Consider the following 21,308-nt stretch of genomic DNA (forward strand, 5'->3'; position numbering starts at 1 on the left):
AAAATTAAATAATTTTAAAATATATAAGTTTTTAATTAACTTTAATTATATTTGATTTTTTTTTACCAGACAACCAAATACGAATTTTTTTAAATATATTTATTTATTTAATATTTTCCCATAACCAAACATAATTTTAAGTAACATTTCATTTTTATAAAAAATGATATCCAAAAACATTTTCTGCTTTAATATCTATTAAATATTTATTTTAAAATTATTTGTTTTTTATATGATATATTACTAAATCTACTATTAAAATATATTTTTTGATTTATATGCAAACATAATTGATTCGTAATAAAAGCCAAACGGTTAAAAGCACGAAAATCACTTGTAAATAAGTCATAAGTGGAAAATGCAGTGAAAGTTGGAATAATAAATTTGAAATCAAATTTTAAATAAATGATCTTATAATAGATTTATCTACCCACCAAATTATTTAATTTTATAGTTATAACATTAAATAACTGATTTAATCAAAATTAATTATAGGTTTGAATTATAAATACGACAGCTGGATTAAATTAAAATGATTTATTTTATTTTTTTATTTTTAATATTAAAAATGCATGGAAGCGAGTGGAAGACCGGAGGTGAGCAAAGGCCTTCTAAGATAAGTAGACACTGTTTCTCTCTTGCGGAGAGTAGTGGTCTCTGCTAACAGAGTGGTATTATTTTAACAATCAATCAATTAATATAGTAAACACATCTCTCTATCTCTTTCTTTCTCTCATTTCTAGAGAGAGACTCAAAAATCTCAGGAGAGAGAAACACGGATTTAAATCACATTATAGAGAGAAGCACAGATTTCAGCCACATTATAGGGAGAGAAACGCAGATTTAAATCACAGTGTAGAGAGAGAAACCGAACAAAGGCATTTTCAAGTTCACTCTTTCTCTCCACGCTACTTTATCTCTCTGAAATCTCCTTGATTTGCAGCCCTAGAGCTTTTCCGATCCCGAAATTTGAGGTTTCGGTGGACTCGGATGTGAAGGACCTTCCCAGATCCGTCATGGCCGAGATTTCCGGCGACATAGCGAGTGTTTCTCCGGTGGAGCTGAGCTACAGCGAGAACGGAGGCAATGGTGGCCGGCCGCCGGCGAATGAGGCGGTGTATGTGGTATCCACTCCTCCGCTGACGGTATCGCAATCCTTCAAGGAGGGGAAGGGGAGTTCCAGGAGGAGGGCGTCGGTGCGCCCCAGCTTGGATGCGGATGAGTTCATAAACCTTTTGCACGGGTCGGATCCGGTGAAAGTTGAGTTGAATCGGTTGGAGAATGAAGTCAGAGGTGCGAATGCGGCTCGATCCGGTGTTTTTAGGGGGGATTCGGATGTATTTCCGGTCGATGAGCTTGTCTCTTTTTGTTGTGCTTGATTCTTGCGTTGATTTTGCAGATAAGGATCGAGAATTGGGGGAAGCACAAGCGGAGATCAAGGCTTTAAGGTTTTCGGAACGTCTTAGAGAAAAGGCCGTCGAAGAGGTCATTTCTAATATCCGCTTCTACTTTTTTCATTCTAAATATTGCATTTTTTTTCCTATTTGTTTCAATTAACTTCATCGTCATCACCATCAATTCCTGGTCTTTATGACTTGGCATATTTATTAACCGGTTTATCTCTATATGTTATGTCTAATTTTCAGTTTTAATTTTATTTTGGATGTGGTATTTCAATGTGTAATTATTCTCATTGGATTAAATATTCTGGTGGCTTTATACAGTAATGCATTTTGATTAATTTTCATATAGTGACGAAATCTTACAAAGCATAAGCTCTGGACCGATAGTTGGTCAGTTTATTTCTCTTAGGGTTTTCATATCCCACTCACTATATTTTAGCAAGCTGTGTTGCTTATGGCTCTGGTTGATTATTGCCTTATTGGGAAAAGTAAATCCTATACACTTCTACTAAATGATAAAATATCTTTCTTTTTTTCTATGCATATGCATATGCATTTCATCTTGATATAAGAAATTGTATTGATACTAGGTATCAAAAGGATAGAAGATAATGTCAATTCAATGCAGGATTAAGATTTATCTATATCTGGACGTTAAAATTTTTCAGGTTGGTTATTAATGCTCCTGAAGTTTTGTAAATTTATGTTGAAGTTGTTGCTTTGTAGATGACTATATTTATTTTCTAATTTTATTTAGATAGGGTAGGAATAAGGAGATGGATTCAACATGTGATGAGGTTATCCCATGTTTAATGCTTCATGATCTATTCATGGTCATTTTTTATGTTGTGTAACTGTGTTATAGTTTATGTTGTTATGATCTGGGGAGTTTTAGGATATTGCTAGGAGAAACTCTGCTGACCTTGTTTTGGAAATTATTTCTTTTTATTTGTCTAAATCTTTAGAATGTTATGTGTTTAGAGCATGCACTGATTCTGTTTTCCCTTGTTTTCTTCTACTGTACCTTAGATTACTGAAGAACTGTCAAAGGTGGAGGAGAAGCTTAAGTTAACAGAATCTCTTCTAGAAAGCAAGGTATTGCATGAAACCCTTCCATTTTTCTTTATAAGTTTTGTGTGTGTGTGTTTTGCAGTTTTGTCCTAACAATTGTTTTTTGCAGAATCTCGAGATCAAGAAAATCAATGATGAAAAGAAGGCCTCCATGGCTGCTCAATTTGCAGCAGAAGCCACTCTTAGAAGGGTTCATGCTGCGCAGAAGGATGACGATATGCCTCCCATTGAAGCGATTCTTGCACCGTTGGAGGCTGAGCTCAAGCTTGCTCGGCAGGAGGTAGTTATTGCATGTGGCCTTTAAACTTTTAATGACGATTCTTTCTCAAAGTAAAACTCCTCATAGATGATAAATAGTAGTTATATGATTGTTTGGCTGTATTGGTTCTTTTCAGATAGCAAAGCTGCAGGATGACAACAAAGCACTAGATCGCCTTACCAAATCAAAAGAAGCAGCTTTACTTGAAGCTGAGAGGACTGTTCAGGTTGCATTGGCAAAGGCCTCTATGGTGGATGATCTTCAGAATAAGAACCAAGAGCTGATGAAACAAATAGAAATTTGCCAGGTATTGTGATTGCCCATGCTGTTTTGTTTTCCAATGCAATGTGAACTTGGGGCATATTATCTTTTCTTTTATTTTGTTTTGGATTTTTTTTGTGTAATCTTCCTTTGTTTAATTAGCATGAGTTTATATGTCAAATCCTTTTGTATACTAGGAAGAAAATAAAATTTTGGATAAGATGCATCGCCAAAAGGTTGCAGAGGTTGAAAAACTAACCCAAACTGTAAGGGAGCTTGAAGAGGCTGTTCTGGCTGGTGGTGCAGCTGCAAATGCTGTCAGAGATTACCAACGGAAAGTTCAAGAGATGAATGTAATGTGCCATTTTTAAACAATAAATATTGAACATTGCAAGTCATTTCAGGCTTATATTTTTGCATCTAGTTGGCATATGCCATGTGTTCTATCATTGTTGAGTTGTCTTTCCTTTTCTTTTGGACCTTCAGGAGGAAAGAAAAACCCTCGACAGGGAGCTGGCCCGTGCAAAGGTAACTGCAAACAGGGTGGCAGTAGTTGTAGCAAATGAATGGAAAGATGCTAATGACAAGGTGATGCCCGTAAAACAATGGCTAGAGGAACGGCGATTCTTGCAAGTAAATACTCTGAAGTTCTTATTGTTTCAAAACTTGAGCTATTATTTACTGTTTCTTTTTCTTTGATCATGACTGTGTTTGGCTTTTGTAGTTTCCACAGTTTGTAATTGTTACCAAAACCTCTTGTTACAGGGGGAAATGCAGCAACTCAGGGACAAGCTTGCTATAACGGAAAGAACTGCAAAATCTGAAGCACAATTGAAAGTAAATAATTTGCTTTTTCAGAATATACATGTCTAAGCTCTGCAATATTTTCCACATGGTTCTTGAAAATAGAACTTTTGAATTGTACTGTGCAGGAAAAATATCACCTGCGGCTCAAAGTTATTGAAGAGAGTTTGAGAGGATCTTCAAACAGTAACAATCGTTCTACACCAGAGGTAAGAAGTGTGAGCAATGGGCCTTCCCGTCGCCAGTCTCTGGGTGGAGCTGATAACATCTCCAAATTTATCCCCAATGGCTTTTTATCCAAGAGAACACCAACTTCTCAGTTGAGATCATCTCTGTCCTCTGGCAGCAGTTCGGTGTTGAGACATGCTAAAGGGACATCAAAATCATTTGATGGTGGCACAAGGTCATTAGACAGGGGTAAAGTTCTCTTAAATGGAACACTGCCAAATTATGCACTCAACCAATCTTGTGATGCAACCAAGGATATTGAGGTGCATGATGCATGGAAGGGAAATTCGGATGAAAAACCTAATGAGTTTCCAGTAGTGGACACAGAGGATAGTGTCCCAGGGGTGTTATATGATATGCTGCAAAAAGAGGTCGTTTCTTTGAGGAAAGCTGGTCATGAAAAAGATCAAAGCCTCAAAGATAAGGATGATGCTATTGAGGTTGGTATTCTTGTCCTCATCTGTCTTATGATGCTTTAATTCATATTTTTGCTCATGTATTTGGATGTAATTCTTTTTCAGATGCTAGCTAAGAAGGTAGATACATTAACCAAGGCAATGGAAGTTGAGGCTAAGAAGATGAGAAGGGAAGTTGCTGCCATGGAGAAGGAGGTAGCTGCCATGCGTGTGGAGAAAGATCATGAAAATAGGGCCAAGAGATTTGGCAGTTCCAAGGGACCTGTGTCTAACACTCAGCTGCTTCCTGGGAGGTACTTATATTACTCATTTTTATCTTTCATTCTTCCTTTTTAAGATCTATGATCACAATTGTATATTTTGGCATAAGCCTGGAAAAGGAATGTGTTGATAGTGTACTTTTTTTATTTCAGTATTTTTTGCATGGCTTATGTCAGTAGATAAGGAATATACTCTTTGATGTATTTATGACCTTACTGTTTCTTGACCAGGTTCTACTACTAAAAGCTTTATTTCATTAGTTAGATCATGGCAATGATATTTGATTTGCTGCCACTCTTTTTGTTCATCATGATATTGGCACCTTTTTTTTGTAGGAGTTAGACTGTATAATCATGAGGTATTGCTAGATTGTGTATTGCCAGTGCTACATAATTATGAAATATTGCTAGATTGTCCAACTAGTAGGAGTTATTTATTGATGCTTGTTTGTGGTGAAGTCATGAGGTCTAATAACATTATTTTATCCATGAAATGATTGCATTTCATTTTAGTCTTGAAGACACCATTTTGAGGAGCTATCTCTTTCTCCTCTTTTTGTTAAGAAATAGTTATGTGACTCAAACTACATACTTTTTGAGCAAATTATTCTCTAATATTGTGTCAGAAACTGCAATTTCCTTGTTAGTACTTTCTCATAAAAAAAAAAAAAAAAAATCCTTATTAACACTTCCAGGTTACCTGGGGCTTATGTGTATCTTCTTTGGAAGCTAGACCAATGCTTAATTCCATGCACATACTGCATTGAATAACTAAGGACCATGATCAATGTCTGTAGAGATTAATCTTTGTTATAGTTGGGATAAGTTTGAAGACTTACTTTTATTCAATGAATCACATTGAAAGGTTGTCCCTTTAAAACTAAACAACATCCAGAGAATATAGGCTACTGTTATTTTGGCCATCAAATTGATACATTAGAAACAAAATATTTATCACATATCCAGTTTTCCATGTGTGTTTTTCTTCCCTTATGTATTAGATATTTGGACTTGCAGGTTGTGCACAAGAGTGGGGTTGGAATGTTTGCAAGCTCTGTTTTTTTTTACTTTCATGAGAAGGAAATAAAATTGGTTTATGATATAATCTGTGTATAATATATAAGAATGAAGAAGCATTGATGTTGCATAGCAAGAGTAGATCAATTAAATGTGCTGAATAAATGTGCCATATCTGGGATTGTAAATGGGAAAGGATTCCTTGATTTGCTGATTTTTTTTAGTAACATAGAAGCTAGTAAATAAAGTGATTGAGTACATGTGCTTAGTGAAATTACTATACCAGTGACTTTTAAATGTAAGAAGATTTTTTGAGCATACTGAAATTTCTTTTATTAATATAAAAGCAAATAATAAATTAAAATTATGAATCTTCTCATTTTATGATTGTCTTTTGCCTGTAGATAGAGTGTTGAATTTCTAATCTGATAGGATGAATAGCTGCCTTAAGTTGAGGACTTAGGCTTTAGAGGTCTAGAGTTTGTTGGCTACAATTTGACGAAATTGTTTTATGCTCTCTGTTATTCTGTTATTGTGTTTTAGAAATCACAACACGAATTGGAGGCTCTTAATAACTAACAGCTAAGTTTTAGAAGTGGTTTATTATTTTTATTTGCATATATATGGAGTGCAGTACTGCTAATGCCTATCGCTGAAATGTAGCTATTAAATTTTTTATGTACTTCTGTGTTTATAATGGAATGTTCAAAGCCCTTTGCATGAAGCTTTTTGTAATATTTGTCTTATCAATGAGCACAAAAGACTAAAGGAAAGAGAGACAAACTCAAAAATAAGCATAAGATGATGAAATCAAGAGTTTAGAAAGCAGCAGTAGGAAATTCGGTTTTTTTATCATATCACTTTCATATTGAGTGTAAAGTTGCTTCCATTATGTTTCATATTTATTAAATAAGGAGTTGTATAATGTTATTTTCTAGTTTCATAGTAAATGATAAGCTAGTGCGTTAGTAGAAATATGTTAGATGTGCTCCTGAAACATTGAAAGGTGCTGGCCTAAAATTAGAGGCTTCACACATCTTTGTGAAAGGCCTAGATACTTGCTGGCATAAAATGTTGTAGAGAATCATTCCTGGTTGAAAGGACTGAAGCTTTCTTATCACATTGTTGGTATAGCCATTTGCATTTAGAAACCGAGTTACCTTATTACTGTCCTCTTTACAAAGATAGTTTTGTATCACTTCCCTTTATTTGTTGATTTGCTTAATTACTTTAGTTTGTCTTATAGATGGAAAGATCCATGTGACTAGTTTAGAATCCTGGGTTAGGTATAGGTTGGTAGAACCATAGAAATTTAGCATTTGCTAAGATGGGAGTGGCTCATTGGTTATTAGTTTTGTGTTTGGTTAGATGTGGATCTGACCAAACTGTGAACTTTCCTCAACCTGCTTGGTTCTTGGTGAGTTTGGGAGCATATATTTAGTAAAGAAGGTATATGTGTTATGGGCCGCTTTTAAGTTAGGTGCTGAATCCATTAGGTGGTTAATAGTGGTATGTGATAAAGTATGTATATAACTATTTGGGCTTTCACTTTGCTAGTATTATTGGGATTCTCCAAAGAAATTTAAGTATGGCCAATGGTCTACAGATTTTACCTGAATTATTGCCATATGTGGGTGTGGCTAGTAAAAACCATGTCTTTTGCTTGGTTTTCTAGTGCTGTCCTATTTTACCTGCGCTTCAACTATGGTCTTTTGAACTGATTGCAGAACAAAATTTTGTATGCTAGACCATATTATTTCAGTTAATTGAAAATACAATACTGTTAAAAGCTAAGAGGCTGTCATTTTTGCAGAAACATAGCACGAGGAGGATTAACAAGGAGCACGCAATAGCAAGAAGTCCCATTTGCAGAAGCAGGAGTAAATCTGCATAGGGCATGTTCTTTGGTTGTTCCTTTACACTCCTATTTTTTTTACTCTTTTGTGATTGATTATAAGATATAACTCGCATGCCGGTGACCCTGTGTTCAATGGGGTTTAGAAAGAGAGTAAAATGTCAAAAATGAGCAAGCTAAGGACGAAATCGGTGTGTGCTTCTGACTTAGACTGGATGCCATCCTGTGCTTAGAAATCAACAAAAAAGAAAAAAAGGAAGATATTGAAGTTGGGCTAACCTTTGGGAGTTTTTGTTTGAGTGGCAGTGGTTGTGTGTTTGTTGTATAGGTAGCTTATTGGTCTTTTCTTTGATCCCTCTCGTTTTTTACCCTACTTCTCAGTTTAAATTTGTAATCTGCAGCTAGTGTGATTGTTGTTGGTTCAGGTTTGTTAATATTCTTGTAATGAGATCAAGATTAGAGTTTCTATGGTTGTGTTATCATCTAGTTGTTGGTTATTAATCTTTGGTGGTTCCAAGCCATTGATTGTGGTGAAAGGAAACTAGATCCTAGGCACTTGTTTCTTAGTATCATGGGCAGTGCCTATCTCTGCAAATGATAGAAATATTTGTCACTGTTATTGGGGAGGAAAAAAAAATGCTGCTTCGAGATAGGAATGTGCTTATATTGGCAAGCAGGACCCTTTGTAGAATATCAAATAAATTGAAGAAGTTTTCTATAACAAGAAACTGGAAACGTATTATGGTTAATGATAGCACGGCCTTTGAGGGCTCTCCTCAAGTCTGCTTCAGGTGCCAACGTAGACTAAGAGTTCTAAGCCAATGACCACCTTTTTGGTGCAAAAACATTGTTAGGAGCGCCTTTAACCTCTATGATGCAACTGGGGGTTTAAAGCATACTCATTCTCATATTTACTCAAAGACCATTAACCTTTTAAGAGCCCGTAGTGAATTTCGTACTATTACCTTCCTCGCAGAAGCATGTGGTCTCAGCGAATTTCGTATTGTGGCTACAGTTGTGGGGTTCTTCATGATGTTTAGAATCTAATTCATTTGCATTCCGGAGACGTCACTTCCGAGTTTTGTTTGCTATGAGGGCCACCAAGGGAAATTTTGCGCCAATAATGATAGGCGCTCTTCCTGCCAAGTTGCTTTTAAAATTCCCGAAATAACCTAATTTTGCTGGCTTATGTTTTTAATTTAGGAGGCTCCTGATAACCCAACTGTTTCCTTTTCGTTGTTAGGTACTCCAATAATACCTGTGAGGTCGCTTATGGCCTTGTTTGGTCAAATATTCCTTTTTCTATGGCCGAGCTTTTGTAATGGTGTCAGGTAGGCGGTGCCTTGCTCACGAGGGTGCACGTGCTTGTGAGTTTGCCTTGAAGTGAGATCTGCTGGAACTTTTTAAAAAGAGGGGAATAAAGTAAAGCACTGTAGCTTTTGATGCTGCAAAGGCTTCAAAACCCAAGCGGATCTGCTGGGTTGGGAAATGGTGGTCGAGCAAGGTCTGTTTCACTTTCAAGGGCACGGGATTTAGGTGCAACGGTGAAGTGGCAAGACGCTGGTAGACATGAATTGACGGCTGTTATCAACAGTTTCCATATCTGTTTAGTCGTGGAAATAGTGGAGATTATGAGTGCAGGACACTGTGATCTCCGTCCTTTTGGCTATTCTGCAATCGATTAATGATCAAACAGTGGCTCACGAGCTCAGATTTGGTTTTCCCAGTAATGGATATGGGATTTTTTTCTCAGATGGGGGCCGCAGCAGCCTATAGGTTCTTCCACCACCTCAATTCGTCACAAAGGCGAGAAGGGGAGGTTTTTATGTTTCCCAGAACTCTTGAAGAGGAAGGGGAGGGAGGGCGGTAAATTTAACTATTACTTTTCCCATAATAACGGACACTTCGCCTCCAAACTGCATGAAATATCCACAATCTCCTGGTTTAAAAAGTTCTAAAATTTGTTTTTACAAGATTACAATTCCTATTTATAGTTTAAATAAATGAAGGACACTTTGACATCATCTCACTGGGTTTCTTGAATCTTTCAAAAATCTAAGATTTGACACCAAGAACAACAATTTTGCATGTGTGTGCAAAATTGACTGGCAACAGTAGTAGCTGAAATGCTCTCTAAACGGTTGACATGTGTGTGTAAAATTTCGCATGTTCATTTAGAATCACTTCTTAGTTTACTGCAACTTCTCCTCCATCCCAAGTCGTATGACCATGCAAAATTTCATATGTTAGTGGAAAATTTCTTATCCATGATTTTCAGGTTCTCTTTAACACATTTTCAATCTCCTTCCTTTAATACCAAGTTGGCTATCTCTAATCAATCCAAAACTTGATGCAAACCAATTTGCTTGACTAAAAATATGAATCAAATACCCTCAAATTTCATACTCCATATATCAACTTCGTATATTCTTCGTGTTCTCTAAATTCCAACAAATGTAACTATCTCTTTTGCATTACAAATTTGGACATTATCATCCTTTACCCTCTTCAAGTTGATTAAACTCTTTTCTCACAAAATTTATTATCAATTAAACCTTGAAATCACTCTACAAATCACAAAATTATTAGTAATCTTTGCAAGAGTAACAACATTTCAATTTCAATTTTAGAAGGAAAGGAGCAAAATTCAACTTTGAAAATCAATTTGGAAATTGATTTTGAAGATTCAATTTAGGAGCATTTTGATTTTTGTTGTGCACAAATTGGAAATTTGGTGTTAGCCCTATAAATCAAAATTGAAGAGAAAAGGAAACTCAATGATGATTTTCTCCTTATGCTCAAATCCAAATTTAGACTTCAATTTATATTGAAATCAAAATGGACATTGAACTTGTTGTTTTGGGTTGTAAAACTTTGATAAATGATTTTTGTGCATATTTTATTTGGTTATGTGGCATGTTAGGATGTTGCCATGTGATATTAGGGTTAGTGTGTGTTTAATATTTCATTATTAGGGTTGTTGAAAATGATTTAAAGACATTGATGTATTAATCGTACTTTGATTTTCTACGTAGAATTAAAGTTAGTGTGTGTTTGTATACATTGAATTTTCTATTCCATATCATTCATTTTTACTTTCTTGCTTCCCAAGAATGAGTGGTTAGATCTTTACATATTTAGAGGATTTTGTTCAAGGGAGAAATGAACAATGTGCACAATAGTTTATGGAATTAGACCTAAGTATACTACTTGCTCAAATAAACCTTACTTGCGTTTAGCAGGTAGCTTCTAGTACCTTATGGAGCAATACACATTTATCTACTAATGGAGTAGTGTGGAAGCTTCTAGAGAAGCTTAGAGATGTCCACACATCTTTACACGATGTTGAAAGACAAAGGAAGTGTGGGGGGTGTTTTAGAGAGTTCTAGTGAACTCTTGTATATAGATTTATACATTACTTTTATATAGGCATTTTTAGAGAGTTCTAGATTTGTGGGAAACCTTTGTGGGTTTCGCAAAATTCTTTGGGTGCCTATGAATAAGAGGTGCCCTCATTTGGTTGAAACACCACAATTTGAGAGCTTCCTAATATTATAAGCATTCTTGTGCAATACAATTGCTCTTAGTTCTAATCCAAACTTCCTAGTCATGTGCATTGCTTAGCCTAGCAAGATATGTACATGGAAAAAACTGATTTAACAACATAAAATGAATTGAGTTGTCTAAGTACCTCACGTGGGTTTAGCAAAAGCCTAAGTCCATGATGTTAGGCTAGATCTTGCAAATGTGTATAGAAGTGCATCATTCCTTTTAACAAAAATCATATCTTTTCATCTAGTGTAGAATTTAAAGGGAAGAAAACCTTTTCGGACTTTCATGATGATGTAAATCCTTTGAGTACTCTAATGAAAACTTTCCTTTTATGGCATCCAATGTAGCCCTCATGTTATTGAAGCTTCATAGGTCTCTAGGTTAATTTTAGGCTATGTTTGGTTCATTATTATTTGAAAAAAAAATGTAAGGAAAAGAAAATTGAGAGAAATAAGAAGTGAAGGAAAATTTAAAATATATTTAAAGTTAATAAATTATTTTTATATATTACTTCAAACTCATTTGACTTATTTTAACTTTTTAGTTTAAAGATTATTTAATTTGAAAATGTATTAATTTCTAACTAATTTTAATTATATTTAATTTTCTTTGATATTTTTCATAGTATATCCAAATATAAGAAAATCATTTTCCTTGTATGGTACCAAAAAAATTAGAAGGAAAATACAAGAGAAATAAAATTAAGAGAAAAAGTAGAAGAAAGGAAAAAATGAAGGAAAATAAAAAAAATGAATTTAAAGCCAATACATTATTGTTAGATGTTGGTTCAAACTCATTTAACTTATTTTAACTTTAAAATATAAATATTAAATAATTAAAAAATGTATATATTTTTAATTAATTTTAATTTTTTATAAGATAATCAAATATAAGAAAATTATTTTCTTAATTATTTTTTCTTTAATGAGTAGTTTTTAAGAATCAAATATAATCTTAACAATTTTTTATTTCCACGATGTTTTGAAAGAATCAATCATAGCATTAATATTTCATTGCTCATAGCCTTCCCATCTTTGATCCTAGGTAGAGGATTTTTTTGTTTAAACTATATATATGGGTGGAGAAGAGGCTGACATACCAACACACCTTTTTCTTTGGGGAGAAATTAGCTAAAAATGATAATAAATCATGTTATATTTCATGATCGTTGCAGTGGAAGGTGACCCAATTTCATTTATTTATGACTGACCCCGAAATCAAGTAAAATTACAAATTCCAGCCCCATGCAAATATTTTCAACGTCCTTTCAACCGTTTTTCTGTTTATTCTCTCTCTCATCTCTGTCTTGCGCCTGAGATTCAATCTCTGGATCCAAACCTGAAAATAAAAAAAAAATTCCAAAACAAAGTCAATTTCGATTTCTGGATCCCCATTTCATGCCCTTGTGTTGTCTTCAAAGATTAATTCATCTCGTACACCCATAAAAACTGAAAGGTTCATTGCTTGTTCATTCAAAAGATGGCGACAATGGAGAGCTTGATCGGACTCGTCAACAGAATCCAGAGAGCCTGCACCGTCCTAGGCGATCACGGTGGCGAAGGAATGTCCCTCTGGGAAGCTCTTCCTTCTGTTGCTGTTGTAGGAGGCCAGGTTTCCGCCATTCTTTTTTCTCGGCTTTTCATTTTCTCGTTCTGAATTATCTGGGTTTTCCTTTCTGCTCATTTTTCTTGTTTTCCTTTTTCAATGCGGAAATTAGAGCTCTGGGAAATCGTCTGTGTTGGAAAGCGTGGTTGGAAGGGACTTCCTGCCTCGTGGATCCGGTAATTTCCTATTTTGTGTTTGTTTTGGTACATATTGTTAATGCATTTTCATTTATCCTTTGTTTGGTTGATGAGAAAAAAATGGAAGGAAGAGAATGGAAAGTTACAGTTGAATCTCATTTCCTAAGTTGGATTGATATCCAAATAATAAAAGAATTGCCTTGATTAGGCTCAGTTTGGAGTCACTTTAATTTCAAATAGCTATGATTGCAGTGGTCTTATTAAATTATCAAAAAAAGGAAAAAGAAAAAGAAAAAAGAAAAAAAAAATCTTGCTATGCTAGTTAGTCATGAAAATAGGACATTCTTTTTTAACGTCAATTTGTATTTCATTTGTATATTTTCTTGAATGGTAAGGCATTGTGACAAGGAGGCCTCTGGTATTGCAACTTCACAAGACAGAACAAGGGCAGGCCGAATATGGGGAGTTTCTTCACGCACCAAAAAAGAAGTTTACTGATTTTGGTAAGATGAATCTAACCAAGCCTAATTTTCTATTTGAATTAAGATATGTTCCATCCATGGGCTTATGTAATGTTAATCTGATAATTTTATATGTTTTTAAACTTTGTTGCTTCAGGTTTCCATTAGAATTTTATTGTCTTGTTTGTGAATTTTACTTGCTTACTGAATTTGGTTCCTTTTCTGAAGCTTGAAACATGCTTATACCGTGTGGATAAAGGTATCACTGAAACAAATTCATACCTTCTAAAAATTACTTCCAATTTGGTTTAGCTTTGTTTCCAATGCCACAGAGACAGATTAACAACTGGTAGGACTGACTTTATAGGTGTATGGGATGACTGATAGGTGTGAGTCTACAATAATAGCAGGAAGGCATTATTTGCTTTGCCTCATTTATTTCCTGTTGCTGTAATCTGTAATAAACAATGAATGTTGCCCATGATGACGGAATAATGAAGACATGAACCACCTTTCTTATGGCAACTTTGGTGTAGGCTCAATTGGTTTGCTTCTTTTTGCTCCCAGTTATGGACATGTGCAATTGATTCTTACTATCTATTCCTATTATGTCAATGATAAATGGCATCTTGTCCTCATTTAGTCAATATTTCTTCAGGACACAACTCTTTTACAGAATTCAGCTTACCATGATTCCCTTAAAATATTTATCTTCTGCTGTTATGCAGTTGTCATCCTTTAAAATTTTAGACATAAATACCTTTTCTTGTTTGTCTATAGTATGCATTAATCAATCAGTCTTTTTTTTTTTGTGTTCCTTTTGTTATGTAGCTTCCGTCCGTAAGGAGATTCAAGATGAAACAGACCGTATAACTGGGAAGACAAAGCACATATCTAACATTCCAATTCACCTGAGCATTTATTCACCCAATGGTTTGTAGTTACTTTTTTCTGTTAGTTACTGCTATCTGCTTAGTTTGGGTTATGTTATTGAATAAAACAGAAAGATATTATAACATTTTCACTTTGTTGTTGCATAATTATGGTACTAGTGCCTGCTCTTCATGTACAATTGTCTAGAACAAAATATGGTTCATGAGACATGGGTCATGTGTTGTTAATCCCCTCCACACTTCAGTTCCCCTTTTACTGTATATTCTTTGCTTTCCCCTTTTTATACATATATACATTGCTTTCCCCTTTTGCTGTGTCTGGACCTTTTACTTCCATAACTGAACTGGTGGGCAACCAGCTTCAGATCTGTTTTAATTTACTTCTTGGAATCATGGTTTTAATATTCGTATGGTTAAGTAGCTAGTGAACAAGAGATAAATTCCCTACCTTTTTAGAGCTGCATTGTATTATTGTTTGTGGAATGTAAATGGGATATTGAATTTGTACATAATCAAACGGTCACTTGACACGATAATATACCATATCTTAATTTCTTTTGCCTTTGATCCCTACCAATGCACTACCTGCATATTGGGAATGTAGAATATCATTGTTTAGGAATGATACAATTGAGCATTGAACCTTTTTTTTCTTCTTTTCCTTTCTTCCTTATGTAGCTTCCATACTTTATAGAAGTGCTTCAATCATATCTGTTTAATAATTATTACTATTAGAGTAGATGGTAAAAATCATGGCTTTGTTTGGCAGTTGTCGACTTGACTCTCATTGATCTTCCTGGGATGACAAAGGTTGCTGTAGGTAATTCTTTAATAATACATATTCATTTTTGTTAAAAACTGAAGAAATCAATCCTATATATACATTTAGGGTCAATTAAGTTCTATTATTAACAGATAATGAAAATTTTGGCCTTTGGCAGAGGGACAACCAGACAGTATTGTTGAAGACATTGACAACATGGTTCGTTCTTATGTTGAGAAGGTGAGGTAACAACGGTAAACATTAGGCCTTTCCGAATATGTATTTAACACTCCCTAAGTGAAACGCTTATGAGAATGCATACACTAACAGAATATGTATGGAAGCATATTTCTAGGATAGTGAGCTGGGAATGTTGCCCATTCGTATGTAAAATTTTTGCAGTTCTAGGATACTGGAGTTGAATTCAGTTGTGCAATGGCCATCTTAAATTTAATCCTTTCTAAATCCTTTAACTTAATCTTTGTATATCCTTTTCTAGCTAGTTCTTTTACTACTTATGGAAATTATCTTCAGTTTAGGCAAGGAAAAGGTCTCTTCTTCAAATTCATAGATGCACTCTTAACTTTTTCTCTCATACCAATTAATCTAATGGATCGGTATTGGTTCCGTAGCCTAACTGCATTATATTGGCGATTTCTCCTGCTAATCAAGACATTGCCACTTCGGATGCTATAAAGCTTGCTAGAGAAGTTGATCCTACAGGTATTATGGAGTTAGTTCCTATGTTTCTTCTTGAATAATAAGGCTGGAGTAGTTTATCCCAACGCAATGCATTGTTTTACAGTGGAATCTTTAGTTCATATTTTACAAGCTAAAAGATTTAGCTACATTTATTACATTTGGTATTTGTAGGTGAAAGAACATTTGGAGTGCTAACAAAACTTGATCTGATGGACAAGGGAACCAATGCTCTGGATGTACGGGTTCAACTATACTTCTATATAAATTGCCCAGACCATATAGATTACTTTCATTTTTATAAGCTCATTATGTACTGTCCATAAGATCATGGTTATTTTCTGGTTCTATCTTTTAGTTTCCTTTAAGCATTTCTTCCCCACTGAATTCTTAGTTCAAGTTCATTAAATCTGGCGGTGGGCTTGATATGGAAACATGAATAGTTTCTATCAATGAATGTATAAGGTTCTGGAAGGGAGATCATATAGGCTGCAGCATCCCTGGGTGGGAATTGTAAATCGTTCACAAGCTGATATCAACAAGAATGTTGACATGATTGCTGCCCGTCAAAAAGAGCGTGAATATTTTGAAAGCAGCCCTGAGTATGGACACTTGGCACATAAAATGGGCTCAGAGTATCTTGCAAAACTTCTATCCCAGGTCTTCTTCCTCCTTTTCTTACTGTCTTCTAGTTATCTTGGTTCTGTTTATCCTTTTTTTCTTCAATTTACTGAAATCTCAAAACATATTTACATTAAGCCTTTTCCCTTTTTCTCAATTAGCATTTGGAGTCTGTCATTCGGCAACGAATTCCAAGTATTATTGCTTTGATTAATAAGACAATTGATGAGCTTAATGCAGAGTTGGATCGTATTGGCAGGCCTATTGCAGTAGATTCAGGGGTAATGACTGGGACCAAATCCAGTTTATTGGTTATGAATGAGATTGTTTTGAATCCTATATTGATTTTTTGAAATATTTTACTTCGTACAGGCCCAGTTGTATACAATTTTGGAAATGTGTCGTGCATTTGACCGTGTCTTTAAGGAACATCTAGATGGAGGGTAAACACCAGAGCCTATATTTCTGCATTTATCAACATTTTTCAGCACCAAATATTTCTATTTGTGTTCTGTTTTGAAATTCTTTGTTCAGCAACTGGTCGACAATAGAAACTTAAAAAATAGTATGCTTTTAGTGTGGCAGCAACTGTTAAGTAGGAGGAACCTAATATCATCATGGGGCCATGACTGAAAAAGAATCATTGTAGCAGAGAATCCAACAGATGTGATTACAAAGTCTATTCTCACATTGAAGTTTAGACATTACCTGAGCTTTAATCACTGTTTGTATTCATCGAACGCCCATCGATTGTTGATGAAATGTCATTTAAGACTTTCTAGCGCTTGAGCAAAAAGTTATGGTATATTTTCGGAGTGTGCTAAGCCTGAAATTTTGAGCCAAGTTAGAGATTGTTGGAAAGTATTTCAAATTCCCACTTAGTTAATTTCTAATTCATGCTATTTTCATATTAGGAGACATTCTTGTAAAGGAGCTTTCATATTGTTATAAAAAAATTATTCTATTATAAATTTTCTTACAACAATAGGTTTATTTATAACAGTCAATTGGTTCCCTACATGGAATATTCCTAAGCAATGAGGATAAATATAGAAAGAGTTTTGACTGAAGGAGGGTCATTTTGGAGTAATTGGGGGTATGGGAGCTAAAGAGCTCTCTAATTGTAATATCCTGGTACAATATTAATTCTTTGTTTATCTTAGCCCGTCGATGTAGGTTTTAGGTTGAACCACATGAATCATTATGTGCCTTCTAGGTTTTGTTTTGTTTTTCTTATTTTCTTCTCCATATTATTGTTGTTTCTCGTGGTTTATCACATGAAGATGTCCATAAGATGCTCTTTTATATAGTGTCTAATGAGGATCATGCTCAGATCATAAAGAAGTTTCCAACAAATTGTAGCAAAATTTCAATTATGAGCATAGTTTGATGCACATACCCACATTCTCTTTGTTTTATTTTGGTACACTTTAGGCTTTTATTGTGAGAAGATAATGTCACCTTTATAAAATTTCATGGTCTGATCATCATAAAATCGGTATCCTCTTGGGTTGGATAGACTTTTTTAAGGTTTTATACTTTCCCTAACAATAATTATTTGCCACCTCAGGCGAGCTGGTGGAGATAAGATATATGGAGTTTTTGATCATCAATTGCCTGCTGCTTTAAAAAAGCTCCCCTTTGATCGTCATCTTTCTTTACAAAATGTCCGAAAAGTTGTTTCAGAGGCAGATGGTTACCAACCACATTTAATTGCTCCAGAACAAGGATACAGACGACTTATTGATGGATCCCTCAGCTTTTTCAAAGGCCCGGCTGAAGCCTCTGTTGATGCTGTAATTTTAAGATCTTAAATCCTCTTTATACTAAGAAAATGCTATATATGACAGTTCTCTTGGTTGGTTACATTGTCTATTTCCTACTCAGGTGCATTTCGTTTTGAAAGAACTTGTGCGGAAATCAATAGCTGAAACACAGGTGAGCAGTCTTTTGTTGATGCCTCTGTTTTCAGAAGATTCGAATAGATTTATGCATGCGGGATTATTTTTAGCTTTTTCATTAAGTGGTTGATAGTCTTCAAATGGGCACATTACACTTTGTATTTGTGAGATAGTTAAAGCACTTGGATTGATTGGGCCTGAGATCGTTGTTTTTTTTTTTTTTTTTCCCTTTTTCCATCCTATCAAGGTTGATGTGAATTAAAAGAGATCGAAAATTTGAGAGGCAATGCCAACTTTGCTTCATGTGCGAGCACTATGGGTACTTCACCCATCTTGATACAATAGTGGGAAAGATTAAGGAAGGCTTATAGGGAACTTCTAGAAAACTAAAAGTGTGATTTTCTCTACCTTTACCAGACATGTAGTTATGTGTTTAAAGGCAAAACATGGTAACACCTATCTGTTCCCCACCTGCTTTCCTCACATTTTGAAGGTGCTTATGTAACCTGTATTGATTTTGCTCTGTTAGCATTCTGTCAACAGTTAGGTACTGAAAATGTTAAGGGAATTGAATGAATAATAATTACTCTTCAAACATATATATTTGATTAAAATGTGCAAAGCTTCCAGTGGTAGAAATGTCTTGCTTTGGGGAATTCCTTGGAATATTTAGGCTTTTGAGATTTGACTTCACATTTTTTGTTTTCTTCTTGAAACTCTATCCTATTTGGCTCAGAAAAAAACAAAAGGGAAAAAGAAGAAGAAGAAGAAGAAGAGACAATAGTTGGTATCCTGCTGGTGTTGATACCATATCTGCAATACTAAGAGGGAGAGTACCATGATAATTTAGTTGGCAGAGGAGGAAACAATAGTTGGTATTGGGCTGGTGTTGATACCATAATCTCAATACTAAGTTGCTTCCCAGTTATTCATAGGAAAGTTCTTTGAAGATAGAATACTAGTGATTCATAATAATTAATGTCTGTTACAAGTACAACCAGACTTGATTGAATTGGGCTAAATGGTTTTATCAGCAATGGTGGTTATTGTAGTGGCAGTATGGCAGTGGAATGGTAGCTTCTGTGAACTGAAAATATCGGTGGTGAGTTTCACAAAAATGGATATCATTTGGGAGATTGGCTTAATATCTAGCCATTTTATTTTTCCAATTCAATTATTTTATACAATCTAAAAATGTGATCAAGTGGTCATTACCAAAGCAACTTCAACATCTTGTGTTCTCCCTTTCTCTGGACAGTAATGCACAAATGTTCTAGATGCCTTTTGTGTTTCATCAATGAGGTATATTGGTACATTTACCCGTGAAGTTCTCTGGTAGTATAATCACATTATCCCCACAACCTGGATCCACTTCTGGACCAACTGCTGCACACTTACATATCTTGGGTGCCCTCCTGGAACATGCACAAGGAAACTGAGCAATAACACTATGTCCATTTGTATTGAAATGAAACACAATCTTTGTATGGGTTCTCCCGCTCAACAGTGAAGAGGAATTGCCTTGCTTCCTGTTAATGCCACTTAATTTGCAGGAATTGAAGCGATTTCCATCGCTTACAGCTGACATAGCAGCTGCTGCAACAGAAGCATTGGAAAGATTCAGGGAAGAAAGCCGCAAAACAGTGTTACGGCTGGTAGAAATGGAGTCTAGTTACCTCACAGTAGATTTTTTTCGAAAGCAGCAGTTTGAAACAGAAAAACAAGAGAAGAATGCAAACCCATCAGGCCCAAATATGGATCGCTACACAGAAATCCATCTCAGGAGGATAGGTATGCGGTCTGTATCATGCATGGCTTAAACTGTATGCATGATGCATGATGCTTCTGTTTCACTTTGTTTAGGTTGGCTTACATATCTATTTTACATCGCATGTTGCAACAAATTGATTTATATTACCATTAGTTCAATATCTCAAAACACTAATCACTGCTGATATATGTTCCATTGTGCTGTTCCAGGATCAAATGTATCAGGGTATATCAGTATGATTTGTGAAACAATGAAGAATTCCATCCCCAAGGCTGTTGTTTATTGTCAAGTCCGAGAGGCCAAAAGATCTCTGCTCAGCCACTTCTATGCTCAGCTTGGGAGAAGAGAGGTAGAGTTGTAGAATCCGACAAGAAGATGCTTACATGCCTCCTTCCCCAGAATTTCCTTAAACGAGTTTTCCTTTAGATAAATGTAAAGATGAGTCACTCAAAAACAATTTCTGATTGGTTTCTAGTTCTGCAAAATCAAGTATCATTCAATGGAACTTGAAAAGAACGTCTACATTTACGTGATGGAAGAAGGCATATGGAGTGCAGGATTATTAATAATAAAAGGTTTAACAAAAATGTTGTGGTACATTTTCAGAAGGAGCAGCTTGGTTCAATGTTGGATGAGGACCCGGCACTCATGGAGAAGAGACAGGCCATAGCTAAGAGGCTGGAGCTGTACAAGTCGGCAAGAGATGAGATCGACTCAGTGTCATGGAAATGATGGAAACCCACCCGCTTGTGACTCATATTAGACATGTGCCTTTGCCCACATGAAGACGGCAGATAGATTTATCAGGTTAACATATTCTTTTTGTACTCAAAATAATGAAATGCCCACACACTAAAAAGGCCTCTCGGTCGAGCTTCCATTTGTTAATTTTGTAACTCTTTCGCCTGTTGTTTTCTTCTCTTGTTATTCAACAGCTTTTTGACCTGTATTCCATGGTGCACTAGAGCATGACACTACATGTTTAAGTTCATGTAAATGGACACGTCTCCCAATTTACACTAGTACTTATCAGAATTCCTGCACAAAAAGATGCTGTTGTGTCTTGTGTTAATCAACTCCCTGGTACTTATCCATGAACTTTAAAACCTCCTAGGCGGTTGTCAATTGCCCCACCCACCGGTATTGATGCTTCACAGACTTAAATTTTTAGAGGATTTTGGGTGAGATCTGTCACGCTTTTGTATTCTATGGGCCCTACAAGTGCCCAAATATTTAGCTTGATTTTTCTTCATGACAGCTCTTCCTGAAACAGGACATCACTGACTGCCTGCATGCATGCCTGCCTGCTAATCTCTTTGCATTGGTCAGCG

The 21,308-nt window shown here is 35.4% G+C and overlaps 2 protein-coding genes across 4 annotated transcripts; both read left to right on the forward strand.

Annotated features, from left to right (window-relative positions):
- Nucleotides 1–597: 597 nt before the first annotated feature.
- LOC100266222 (microtubule-associated protein 70-2) lies at nt 598–8,040 on the forward strand. 2 transcript variants are annotated; one of them, XM_002284868.4, is made up of 11 exons: nt 598–1,293; nt 1,400–1,485; nt 2,433–2,498; nt 2,584–2,754; nt 2,870–3,040; nt 3,192–3,347; nt 3,481–3,627; nt 3,760–3,831; nt 3,927–4,466; nt 4,548–4,735; nt 7,533–8,040. In XM_002284868.4, the coding sequence occupies exons 1-11, from the start codon at nt 1,017–1,019 to the stop codon at nt 7,570–7,572; spliced, it is 1,914 nt and encodes a 637-aa protein (XP_002284904.1). In that variant the 5' UTR covers nt 598–1,016; the 3' UTR covers nt 7,573–8,040. The 2 variants fall into 2 exon arrangements, with proteins under 2 accessions (XP_002284904.1, XP_059595127.1); XM_059739144.1 differs by having other exon boundaries at nt 4,548–7,545.
- Nucleotides 8,041–12,214: 4,174 nt separating this feature from the next.
- Nucleotides 12,215–21,138, forward strand: LOC100261017 (phragmoplastin DRP1C). Of its 2 annotated transcripts, none has more exons than XR_786072.3 (16): nt 12,215–12,737; nt 12,844–12,907; nt 13,264–13,371; nt 14,161–14,262; nt 14,992–15,042; nt 15,164–15,225; nt 15,618–15,708; nt 15,859–15,923; nt 16,150–16,344; nt 16,467–16,586; nt 16,678–16,748; nt 17,876–18,101; nt 18,193–18,243; nt 19,760–19,997; nt 20,187–20,409; nt 20,584–20,685. XR_786072.3 is itself a non-coding variant. In XM_002284883.4 (16 exons), the coding sequence occupies exons 1-16, from the start codon at nt 12,606–12,608 to the stop codon at nt 20,707–20,709; spliced, it is 1,842 nt and encodes a 613-aa protein (XP_002284919.1). In that variant the 5' UTR covers nt 12,216–12,605; the 3' UTR covers nt 20,710–21,138. The 2 variants fall into 2 exon arrangements, 1 of the variants encoding a protein (XP_002284919.1); XM_002284883.4 differs by having other exon boundaries at nt 12,216–12,737; nt 20,187–20,326; nt 20,584–21,138.
- Nucleotides 21,139–21,308: the final 170 nt, after the last annotated feature.

This window comes from Vitis vinifera, chromosome 1 (assembly GCF_030704535.1).
Source record: "Vitis vinifera cultivar Pinot Noir 40024 chromosome 1, ASM3070453v1".
NCBI lineage: Eukaryota > Viridiplantae > Streptophyta > Magnoliopsida > Vitales > Vitaceae > Vitis > Vitis vinifera.

What these genes read in the sequence shown, in the direction of transcription:
- LOC100266222 (XM_059739144.1), top strand. Translation starts at nt 1,017, where the DNA reads ATGGCCGAGATTTCCGGCGACATAGCGAGTGTTTCTCCGGTGGAGCTG. An exon ending in AATCTGAAGCACAATTGAAA is followed by an intron (nt 3,832 to 3,926) that starts GTAAATAATTTG and finishes TGTACTGTGCAG; the next exon opens with GAAAAATATCACCTGCGGCT. An exon ending in ATAAGGATGATGCTATTGAG is followed by an intron (nt 4,467 to 4,547) that starts GTTGGTATTCTT and finishes ATTCTTTTTCAG; the next exon opens with ATGCTAGCTAAGAAGGTAGA.
- LOC100261017 (XM_002284883.4), top strand. Translation starts at nt 12,606, where the DNA reads ATGGCGACAATGGAGAGCTTGATCGGACTCGTCAACAGAATCCAGAGA. An exon ending in AAAGAAGTTTACTGATTTTG is followed by an intron (nt 13,372 to 14,160) that starts GTAAGATGAATC and finishes TTTGTTATGTAG; the next exon opens with CTTCCGTCCGTAAGGAGATT. An exon ending in AAGGAACATCTAGATGGAGG is followed by an intron (nt 16,749 to 17,875) that starts GTAAACACCAGA and finishes TTGCCACCTCAG; the next exon opens with GCGAGCTGGTGGAGATAAGA.